The 12368-nt window shown below is 40.0% G+C and overlaps 1 protein-coding gene across 1 annotated transcript in view; it reads left to right on the forward strand.

Moving 5' to 3' along the window:
* The window catches only part of LOC104528349 (glutamate receptor ionotropic, kainate 1), a gene marked incomplete at its 3' end in the record, with an annotated part of 26052 nt that extends 14279 nt beyond the window's left edge, over positions 1–11773 (forward strand). The window contains exons 4-6 of the mRNA XM_010172326.2: positions 6218–6271; positions 7943–8116; positions 11630–11773. Coding sequence (XP_010170628.2) covers positions 6218–6271; positions 7943–8116; positions 11630–11773 — 372 coding nt within the window. The remainder of the gene's footprint in view (positions 1–6217; positions 6272–7942; positions 8117–11629) is intronic.
* Between the last annotated feature and the right edge of the window lie 595 nt (positions 11774–12368).

A 12368-nucleotide genomic window follows, 5' to 3' on the forward strand; every position in this document is an offset into this window, starting at 1 on the left:
AAGACCAGCAGGACTGAGTCCCTTATGCAAGGAAACTGGAAACACTTTCTTAGGGAAAAACCTAGTGGTTGCAATGCACCTGAAATATTTTGTGGACAGAGATTTGGTGCTCTGTCTAGAGTGTGTAAGCAATCCCACAAGTCAGTTAAATTAGCTACTGTACTTAGTCTGATACTGCCTTTTTGTATGAGGAACTTAGATCAAGAGGTTTAGTTGTCATGGTTAACCTTCAATTTTTTCTTCTAACACACCAATAGTTTACATAGATTTTATTGCTAGGCAAACTCATCTCTCATAGATTATGTTGCTACTAGCGTTGAATTATCTACTCCTTCCTCCACACTTTAAAAATAAATTTTATTAAAAGTACTATATATTTAATCAGGTTTAGGACACTCATAAAGCAGTTTATATTCTATGTTCACTTTCACTATGAGACAGACAAAGAGCAAAACACTTAATTTGGTTCCTACAAAAGTACGAAAACTAAGTGTCATCATAGTATACATTCCAGGTACAATAATAAATGTGAGAATATAAAAGTTCATTTCTTGAGTATGCTCCTTCTAGTAACTTGACAGATAGGCTGAAACTCACTCTCTGCTAAGAAAAGGCATGATTAGCTCTGTTTTCACTGCTGCTGGAGAAATACCAGTGGCAGATCCTCCCAGATCCCCCAAGCTCCAGTACGAGAAACAGATAGATACTCAGCTCACTGCTCCTCTCTTTTACTCATTTTATAAACGGATTTTGCTAGGGAGATGTCTTCTTCTGGCCATCTGGTTCCTGCTAAAAACTGAATGGCATCAGATTGTGAAAGCCATAGGTTAAGACATCAGTGAAGACCATGGGCACAGAAATTTTGTGGCAAGGGTAATTCACCCTGAAATTTGGCAGTGCACTTCAGTTCCCGAATCTAACTGTAGGTCTTCATACAATAAATGTGGCTATTGCCTCAGAAACTTTATTCTGAGCTTGGAAGATACAGCAGCACAGGCTATCGGTCAGAGTATGGTCTTTTGGGGTCCTGACTGTGTAATATCATAGCTGCGCTATGCTGAGACCTCTGCTTCTCTGTTCTTGCTAGCTGTGCTGTCTAAATGAAAGTAAACTAGTTGCATAAACTTGCACATGTAGTTGTTCTTTCCTGCCTTGGAAGATTCACTGGGTGGTGCAAATGCAAGTAGACTTTCAAATTGAAAGAGTGCTTTCACTCTTGGTACTGTGAGATGACATTCACACTGCAGTTTGAAAGGCAATGCTGCTGCCCTAGCTCCCTGGGATCTCTTCAGGAAGCTGAAGAAGCCAACCACAGCTGACTGGTGCCCTGAGCCAACATGTTCATCCTGCCCTATTGCAATGGCCCGTGTTTCCAGCTGGACTCCAATACTAGCAAAGTATTTACAGAATAAATCTTGTTTCTTGATATGACTCATGTCCATGTTGGAGAAACTATATACCACTCCAGCCGGACCTCTGAGTGGGATGCAGATTTCCAGTGAGTTAAGTCATGTTCAAGTCAAGCTGTTTACACAGAGTCCAGGGAAGCACTGTAAATGCAATGTAAACCTTCTATATCAAATACTTGAGAGACAAGGAGGCAGAGGGGCTTTTATTCATTATGTTGTATCTTGCTGATCTTAGAAAATAGTGGTGGTACTAATTGATTGAATAATGAAATGCATTCATTTAATGGTGGTGAAATTAAATAATAGCATAAGTGAAGAGAATGTAAAGTGAAAGCAAGCAAAGAATTTGATGCAGTTCCTGCTAATATGCTTCACCATCATTCTGGTTTCAGCCTGCCTTGAAAGAAGACTGACACTACCTCTAAATGTAGGTTGGAGCTGGGATATGATGCAAGCCAGGAACAGGGTGCCCAAAGAGATTTACAGACACAGGAGAGAATATTTTTATCCTGTCTCTATCCATTTGCCATATATATTTTTACCACAGATACTGGTTCAGATGCACATTGCAGTTTGTGACCCACAGCTAAAAGTACAGGTCTGTGAAAAACAAGGCCCAAACATCTGGTTTGAAATGGTTAATTAGAGTTGTAAGTCTCTATCTTATTTGCCAGGATAATCCATAATCAGTCCATATCTGAGTTTGGCTTAAGAACATATTTTATACAAGCCAGGACAGGTAGGAGATCTGCAAGGAGAATGCAGAATATTTTAGTCTGCTTTTACTAGTTTACATTCATCAAAATTCCACAGTAAGTAAAAGCTGTTATTATTTAAATAGGACATTTATATCAGATGCATAATTATTTAAATAATTACATGCAAAGTTATTTAAATAGGAATGTGTAATGAAATCTCATTCTAGTTTCTTATGAGCAGCTATACACACATAAACCAATGTTGTAGCCTTCCCTTCTCTCTTCTGAGCTGCTCATTTTCTTTGGTGGGCAGAGGCTGTGCAACTGCTTTGCCAGGTACTCTTGAAAGGCGTCTTTGCTCCTAACACGCCTTCATTATTATCTCTCTCTGACAGTTTCTAGAAACTACTTTGCCTGTATCTGCTGTGTTGCAAACACACAGCAGAAGATGAGCCCTTGCTGCTGAGGACACAAAAATGGAACTCTCCTATTTGCACTAATAGAAACATCCAAGTCATTAATGCTTTGGGGTGTCCAGCATGATACTCTTGCTTTTGCTTTAACTTATCTTCATCTCCTGTTTTCCTAATACCGTCCTCCCGAGTGGGCATTTGGTACTGTCATCAAATCTTCCTTCATTGGGAATTTAACTTAGCGACCATGTTACCCACCTTGTTTAGGGAGGTGATTCTCCCTCTCTACTCCACTCGTAAGGCCCCACCTGGAGTACTGTATCAGGTTCTGGAGCCCCCAACACAAGGAAGACGTAAACCAGTTAGAACGAGTCCAGAGGAGGCCACGAAGATGATCCGGGGGCTCGAGCATCTCTCCTATGAGGACAGGCTGAGAGAGTTGGGGCTGTTCAGCCTGGAAAAGAGAAGGCTCCAGGGAGATCTTATAGCGGCCTTCCAGTACCTGAAGGGGCTACGAGAAAGCTGGGGAGGAACTTTTTACAAGGGCAGGTAGTGATAGGATGAGGGGTAATGGCTTTAAAATGGAATAGGTTAAGTTTAGATTAGATATTAGGAAGAAATTCTTTACTGTGAGGGTGGTCAGACACTGGAACAGGTTGCCCAAGGAAGTTGTGGATGTCCCCTCCCTGGAAGTGTTCAAGGCCAGGCTGGATGAGGCTTTGAGCAACCTGATCTAGTGGAGGGTGTCCCTGTTCATGGCAGGGGGGTTGGAACTAGATGGTCTTTAAGGTCCCTTCCAACTCTAACCATTCTATGATTCTATGATAAAACATAAATAAGTTATTATTACAAAGTCTTTATGATCCATAAATAAAAAGTACCCTATTTAGGTCAATCTACAGATCTAACAAGTCACAGCAATATTTAAGTGCTGTGTAACTGTTAGCTAATTGCCTTAATGATTATTAGAGAGGAGGACAACTGGTTAAAGCTGGTCTTGCAACCAATAGTATGTGAGAGGGCAGAGCTCAGTGGCAGATCAGGGCCCAGACTGGGACAGATCCAGCATCAACTCTTATTCCTTAACCAGACAAGGATATTAGTGATGTGTGTGTGACACTTACAAGCTCTCTTCCAGATGTCTGTAACCTCATATCTTAATTGAGGCATCATTAACAGAGAAAATACAAAAGAGACATGTTGATTAAGTTTTCTTGGATTGAGTTGCTGCAGTACTATTCGGAAGAATTTCAGTGAGCATCTGTCATGGAGCCCTTGGGTGCAGGATCCTTGGCAAATTCATGGCACCCTTCCAGCAACTGCTGTTGTGAACCTGTGTCTTGGTTATGGCAGATAATACTGCTGGCTGAACCTCACTTTTTCCATGCAACTGCCTTTGATTTTCAGGGGTTTTGGTTCTATTTTGTGTTCAAAGATAATCCTGTAGCATGACTTTTGAAATCATTATTATTCACAGGCATGTGCGAGTCCTACCAGCTCTGTTTATAGCATATTACTTGGGAATCAATATTCTCATAAAAAGTTTTAATCAAAAATGTGTTCAGGAGGCAAACACTCCTCTCAGCCTATTGCCCTTCAATCTGTGAGGAAAGCAATAATGGGGCTACCTTGGATTAACCAGCTGGATACCCAGTAGCAGTGTAGCTGCAGCAGCACAGCTAGGTAATGCTTACCACTACACACTTTATAAACATTTTACTTAATGTATCCATCTATTTAATGTAAAGTTGTATTTTAAGGCATTAGATGGCTTAGCATTGTCCTGGTTCTCCATTGTCTGTTTCTACACAAACTGTGTTTCTGTCTTCTGATAACAGAATTGCACTGACTTGATGTCAGCTCTTCTATCTCAAGCTAGAATTAAAACTGTAATGAATCAATAATTTCAGGCTGGGCATTTCTATCCTCCTATTTAGACTTATTAGTATGATCTTGAGTTCATACTAATGTAACAGCATGGACCAACTGCAAGCTTCCTGTAGAAGACCAAATACATTTAGGCATACGGAGGTTTACCTGGGCTCGAGCCGCGTTTGTATAAAGTAGCAGCTGGTCTGTGCCCCATATGAAGTAATTTGGTTATTTCAATACACTTCCAGCTCAAAAGAGACCTGCGTAATAAAAATCCTGACTGACACCTCCTTCCCATAGCAGGGACCTTAGACACAGAAATCCAGCAGCTCCAAGGAACAGAACTGAATCCAGCCAAGTCAGCTGGGAAACACAGCATGTAAAAGTTTCCATTGGTACTACCATGTATCATTTTCTGTGCATAAATAGGGAAAGAACATCTCAGTCTCCAGGATTGCTAGGTTGCTCATTTCTACAGGTAATAAAATAACTCTAAGAAATGGAACAGAAGAGGATTAATAAAATAAGAAATAAAAAAGTCAATTTTGACATGTAAATTCAGTAGAGCATTTCAATAAAATACTTGCCTTCTGGCTTGATTCTTAGTGTCTAGAAATGGATTGGTTGTGATTAACACTGAGCTGTTTTTATTACCTACCACAGCTTAGAAAGTTCAGGTTCTTTCCTTTTTTTTATGTGAGGAATTGCCATTCACAATTACGCAACAGATTTTCAGAGGCTTTTGCCATGAAAGGGAATTTTGGCAAGCCAAATGACACTATTTCCCCCTGTCTTTCAAACAGCTATTCAGGCACTGCTAAAAGTGTCCTAAAATACTATTAATAGCAGATCCTTACGTTACTGTGATCAAGACTGAGTAACATTTAACTTTTGTCTGTGTTACTGCCAGGATAATGAATTCTTCAGTAGTTTCCTAGCTTATAATATCTCCTCCTCTTCACAAGATCCCAGAGAGGGCAAAATGTTTGCATCATGGTAATAGCGTGCATGGACGCAGGGGCAAGCATAGCTGATGCCGAGTTGAAATTGTACAGCATCCTGCTATACAGCATCAGGGATGTGTTACGTGAGCATTCCCAATGATTTTTGGAGAGGTGCTGGGTAAACAAAACACATCCCTCTCGAAGTTTCCTGCAACGTGAGGTCTGGGAAGAAAAACTTCATCCTCTTCCACCCGAGGTGGCCAGCCAGCATGCATTTAAATGCCATCTTTACCTTGCAGACCTTCAAAAGGTCTGACTCTGGAAAATTAATCCACACCAGAAATCCTCTCAAACTAGTTGTTTTGACAACCTCCTGTGGACTTGCATTCCCCATGTGGAACAAAAAGCATTTATAGAAGCTTTCTTCCTTCTGTTTTTCTTGTTTACTTCAGTGAGCACTCACCAAGTGTCTTGTTCTCACATGGTAATGCAGAATAAAAAACCCTGCACCTAAGCACTTTTCCCTAAAAAATTCCCTACAAATTCTGTTGTCTGCAACTAAATTCCTTTTTAACACTTCTAAACTGCAGACTACAAAATTTAACTTTTAAAAAATCAGCTTCTCATTATCACTAGTAATTTTTCTTGTCCTAGAAGTTTTGCAATCTTTAATCTCTTTCCTGAGCAGAGGTGATGAAAACAGAATTTAAATACAATACGATATTTTTTGCTCCTGAAGAAAAATGTAGGTTTGATTGTAATAAAATTCTCATGATCTGTAATGTATTGTTCCAAATTAACCCATACTTTTCAAAAGACAGTGCAGTACACTGAGAGCATCATCCAGAATAAAGTACATTCACCTTTCAATCTCTCAACAGATCCTCTCCATGGGAATGATGACTGAATACTACCACTACTTTTTTACCACACTGGTAAGGAAGACTAAAGATTTGTGGGTGAATTTTCCCTGTTGCAGGAAAGACAACTACAAATTTCCCCTTTTTCTAGGAGATCTTTCTTGTCATTATTCAAGAAAACCCCTGGAGAATGAGTACTAACACTCCTTAGCAATATCAGGATGCACAACTTTGTAAGAAAGCTGTTTTGCAATATCTGTTGGGCTGGCTAACACTTTAATACAATTAAAAGTAGTTCCAGTATTGTGTTTAAGGAGAAGCCATTGGTACAGGTGGATCAGAGTGAAACAAAATAATGAATGAATGGCTTTGCGATGGAGCTGAGGTCAAGCACTGCAAGTGGTGCCATTCCTTGCTAAAATATTTTCTTTACTTATAAAAACACAAAATCACATATGTATAAAATCACTTGGGAAATTTTATGTTAAAATAAAACTGATTTTTTTTAATGGTAGAAATCTAGAAATACTTATTTCAGCACATTTTTCCTATAAATTTAACTCACTCCATGTTTAAGGTCTGTTTGCAGTGTAGACTACAAAGACAGCAAAGAACCAATATTGCTAGAACAGTCTTAGTGGGCTGGATTATACCATGTGCATCAGTTTATTCTTTATTTCCTTTCCATATAAAATTTTATGTGGAAGTGAAAAATCATTTTGAATCCAATAGTCAATTAATTAGTCAGAAAAGACTCTCTAGCTGTTTGTAACTTGAAGTAGTAGCTTGAAACAGTTCTCTTTGAGGCAATTTTAACATCAAGAAAAAATGAAAATTTAGGATTTACTGTGGAACTTACAGTTTCATACAATAAACAATCGAACATAAAATGCTAACCATCAACAACAATATGCATGAGATCGTATAGAGCACACTAGAACAAGCAGTAAGCAATGCTGGTGGTATCTCAGTCTTGTGGTATTGTAATTGTTGACATTTTGATGGTTAATTTGGTATTAAACCATGACCCACGCATTTGTAATTGTACTGGCTTGTTTTGAAAAACAGCCTTCAGGCTTTGAGAAGCAGTTAACATATTTCCACTGCCCGATAAATACAGCTGTGGAGTGCGCCACACAATTAAATCCCTTAGAAAACCCATTATTTTCCTGCCCTGTAAACGCCAAGCACTGAAGCACATGGACTTAATGTGAACTGACCTGACATGTCTATTAGACCTACTGGCAGCAAGTAACCTTAAAGAGGCAAGGCAGGAGAAAAAATTGGTTCATAAGTAGTAAAAGTATATCACTTTCAACATCTCTTGGAATTTTCCATCCTTGAGTTGAGAAATAAGCTTGACATTGTCCAGCTAATTCCTCATGTTGTTTTGGCAGAGCTGTAACACTGTTAGAGGACTGCTATAAATTAAAATTAGATACTGATGTGCAGGTTGTTTGCAAAATAGTGTTGTTGTGGGGAACTGATTTTTATCTTCCAAAAAGCAGATACGTGGTTTTTCAGAAATTTCACACAGCTTTGGTTTATTCAGATTTAAAACCGAAGAGGTCATGACGAGGCTTTGAGGGCAAGCAGAGCATCCACAGGGGGAAAAAAAAATAAATAAAAAAGCACTTGAACTTTGGATTAAAAATCAAATACAACTTTGGCCTAATTGTACGTTCCAAACATTTTGCTTTAAAAATACTACATCTGGTTTTGTTTGTTTTCTTAATGGTGATTTAGGATCTATTTGCATTAGACCTGGAACCCTACAGGTACAGCGGAGTAAATATGACAGGGTTTCGCCTGCTCAACATTGACAACCCCCAAGTTTCATCAGTCATTGAGAAATGGTCAATGGAGCGTCTGCAGGCACCACCGAAACCAGAGACTGGCCTCCTCGATGGGATGATGACAGTAAGTGAACAACAACAACAATGAAGGGGTGTCTACAGCGCGCTTCGCAATGCTCTTCTAACAGATGTGAACCGATCCCATTACTGCTTTATTTCACAATGCAAATGCCGAAGCAGCATCCCCAAAAAGAATTCCTTTTACCCGCTACTACACAGAAGTGCTTTTGCCCCATCAACCAATGTTGGTACTCATCTGTGTGCAAACCACTCCTGTGCAGCTCTGGAGATGAGTGACAACTCTCCATCATGGTACTGTCCACTAACATAATTTATCCTATTGTTGTCAAATTTATATACTACAGCCTGATTTCTCTAATAATGTTCTGCATGGACTGAAGAAAGTAACAGGAAATAAAAACTTTCAGAACAGGTGTACAGTTTATAACCTGCAGGGAAAGATATTGTACATGTGGACAGGTAATAGCATTTTTAAATTGGAAAAGTACCCTTTCTCTTCATTTCCATTGTCTACGGCAACTCTGGCTTTTAAGATATAATTTAAAGATAAATGAAAGGTATCATCAAGACAGGAAATTAGGATTTCCTCTCTACCATTCCCCCAAGAAGTAAAGGAAAGAATAGAAACAATTACATGGACAGTGTGACTCCATTCAGTTTTGCAGGGTGAAGGTTGCCATCTTTTTGCAATATGAGTGGAGTTCAAAGTGATATGAAATAGACTTTATTGCAGATGATTGCAGGGAAAATTTTGAAGCATCCTAACATCCTGAACAGAAATGCATTATGTGTGCTATCTCTAGCATTTAAAAAAAACATGATGCTTGTTTGGGCAGTGCCATCGCGCTCACTCATACACAAAGCAGGGGAGAAAGCTGTCCCTGGGAACTTCTGATGTGAATACACAAGACTCGCAAGGGTAGTTATTCACACATAGCTATTCACCTGCATTCAGTGAACTGTAAAACTAGGAAAAACAAAGTTCTTACTAGACTTATCCTCTCCTTTGCATCTCCGTAATCTCTTGGTGTCCTTGATGCTCTGAAATAGCATGAGCACTAAAGAAAGCATCTTCCTAGTTGGCTGTGATCATTTAAATATTCATAACAAGTTCTGCTTATTCAGTTTGATGAAGAGCTGTGATACTGCTATATTTCATTAGACAATAGGGCTATAACAAGCTGCAGAGCATAAGGAGACAGGATTACATGTCCTATTGTTAACTCAGGGTTTCTCCCTTCTGGTTCATACTATATTGTTTGCCCTGATGTCACCTTGTAGGAAGTCAGCAGAGCATGACCAAGACAGTTTTGAGTTCATGTCCCACTTTATGCCCAAATTGCACACAGAGGCATAGTTGTCCTAATGGGATCTTTGGGTTTCTCTGCAGTGAGTTTAATAGAATATGAAAATCATAAAAAAAACCAAACAACCCAAGTTTCAGGACAACTCTTAGTCCCTTTCTTCTTATGCACAAGTACAGACATCAATACAAGGCAGACTGCTTCAGAAAATGAGGTGACCTTTTGTTCCTCTATGCAACCTCAAGCCCTAAAACAGAAAAACCATGAGGAGAGAAATAAAAAGCTCAGGGAGGTAATATAACTTCCCAGTTGCTGCATGGCAGGATGGATGAGTAACAAGTCACACAAGCAGGAAATTCAAACAGCCAAGTCTGGCAATGCTGCCAATGTACAAACACTGTGGGCTGCACCATGTTATCAAGTAAAAGCATCAGTGGTCCTAGATAGGAGTGCAAAGTAAGGTATGTTGAAACATTTTCACCAAGTATCTCCAGACACTCTAGGCCTGAGACACAGGCAGACGGCAGCTCCAGTGATCAAGTAAAATTCAATCATCAAGGGACATGCCTCCAGTCTAATGTAAAAATCGATCTGAAGTCCATTGGCATCGATGGGAATCTTTCCATTGATTTTGAGGGATCAGGCCTTTAGTCTTTGGGACCACTTGGAACAACTATCTGTTTAAAGACACTTGACACTGAGAACAGCTATTATGGTCTCCTGCTTACCTCACCATTTGTGATGTTTTCAATTTGCTCTGATTGTGGGAGCATTGTTTTGGGCAGATCCTGACTAGCGTGTCAAGAGCAATTCCTCATTTGCAGTATATTAAGATTAGTTGATAAATTCAGATCACATTTGATTGCCAGCAAAAACCTCCAATGCTGATAAGGCTGATGCTGTTGTAATTTACTTAGGTAAATGAAACAAACAATCAAATCTATTAGTTTCCCAAAGGAATTGTATGAGAAAGGAATAAAAAATAGATTAGCTTTGCAGTTCATATAAACGAGTTCAGTTTCTCATCTGCAGAGTTAGCACTTTTTTTAGGGCTATACTTAATTATTCAGTAGCTTTACAAGAAAAGTAAGCACTTAATTTCTACAGCATCCCTGTGCATTAAGCAAAACATGGCTATTCCCACCTCACACATGAGAACACTGAAGCACAGTGCAAGTGAAGGTGGGGTTTTTTCTAAAACTTCCCAGCAATAATGGATGACAGAGCGTGCGATCTCAGCTTGATGCTTACTGGGCATGCTTTTAAACCAGTAACCATTCACTCACAAAAGACACACTGATGCACAAACAGCATCCACTAATTTTAGTAATATTTAGGTATCCAAGAGCTGTGTTCATCTGTCCTGTCTTAGACAACTAGACGTTAGGTGTGGAATTCCAAATTAAACACCAGAAAAGGCACCTCAAAAGGACAGTTCACCTCTCTCTAAGATGGCATGGGAGGTATGGCAGGGTAACAGCCTTGGTCAGATCTTGTGGGGCCATTTCGCACTTTTGTGCCAAAAACCAAGATCCTTGAAAGCAGTAGATATCTGGTGGGATACTTGCCAGGTGCTTGGTGGGATTGATTTCCCTGGAGAGCAGGGCCTGCCTACTCCTTGGGGAAGAAATCAGTCCCACAACTGCCATGAGAAGAGCAGCGATGGGGAGCTAGTATGATATCCTAGTTTTTAGCTGAGACAGAGCTAGGTCTCTTTTTAGTAGCTAGAGTGCCTCACATGGGCAGCCCTCTCACACTCACCCATGACATGCCACCATGACATGCCAACCTGCAGGCTAGGCAGAGACTGGCTGGAACATCTGCATGATGCTTTCAAATGACACACCTCGAGGTGCTGAGAGTCAGTGGCAAATCCTATGAGGAAACCATAGAAGACTCAGTACTGCAAAGTGCTTGGCCCTAAGTCATGCCTGGGTGATGGGACCTGGGCTTCTTGACACTTCTCTTCATACCACAGAGGTGCCCATGCACTCCTTCCTGCGCTGGACCCATTGACCTCTCTCTTCCTGTAGCGACCTAGTGTGGTTTTCTTCCCAATGTTCACCTGAAAATACTCTGAAATTAATATAAGCTGCAAAAAAATGGCTTTTGTTACACGACAGATTTCCATGGAGAGGCCGGTAGTGGCCTTTTCCATAACTTCAGCCCAGGGAAATGGTTCTCAGTAGAGAAAAGCAGGGATCAGGCACAAAGATGTACATTAAAAAAAGCCTTTCTCTTTTTCCATGCAGACTGAAGCAGCTCTGATGTATGATGCTGTTTACATGGTAGCAGTGGCCTCCCAGCGTGCCTCCCAAATGACTGTCAGCTCCCTGCAGTGCCACAGACACAAGCCGTGGCGTTTTGGACCCAGATTTATGAATCTGATAAAAGAGGCAAGTGTAGACCATCTGCTGATGGTCAGCATAATCCGTCCTTTCTTCTTTACTGCACTAGCTTGGGTTGTTGCTCCCTCATATGCTATGCTCTCGTTTCTGGTGCTCAGATATTCCAATTCTTCCTCACTTTCTTAGCAAAGAAATGCTGATTTACAGATGGAAGGCTGTGGATTGCATTCTGGTGGAGACTTTATCTGATCTTTCAAAAAAAGGAACTGCTAAACCCTAGGTGTGATTAAATCTCAGACTAACACCCCATAAGACCTCACAGGTTATTTGGTCGGTTAGTATTTGTTATGGGTGTTTACAGTTGCTAAAAATATGAGATAACTAGCAACAGCCATTCTAGAAATTGAAAGAAAAGTGAGTCTGTAACTCTGTCCTCGTTTCATCACTTCATTCTGATTGTTTTGCAGATTGTTTGATCAGTAATCAATATCGAGAAAATATTGCAGCTAGTATTTCTAAAGAAGTAAATTGCTTCATGAAGTCATCCACTCTGTCATAAGTATGCATCACTGAGCTATCTTGATCCACAGGTGTTCTAAAAAATACATATTTTAGCTGTAATGTCTTTAGTCTTCCAAAAATT

This window comes from Antrostomus carolinensis, unplaced genomic scaffold (assembly GCF_000700745.2).
Source record: "Antrostomus carolinensis isolate BGI_N321 unplaced genomic scaffold, ASM70074v2 scaffold36127, whole genome shotgun sequence".
NCBI lineage: Eukaryota > Metazoa > Chordata > Aves > Caprimulgiformes > Caprimulgidae > Antrostomus > Antrostomus carolinensis.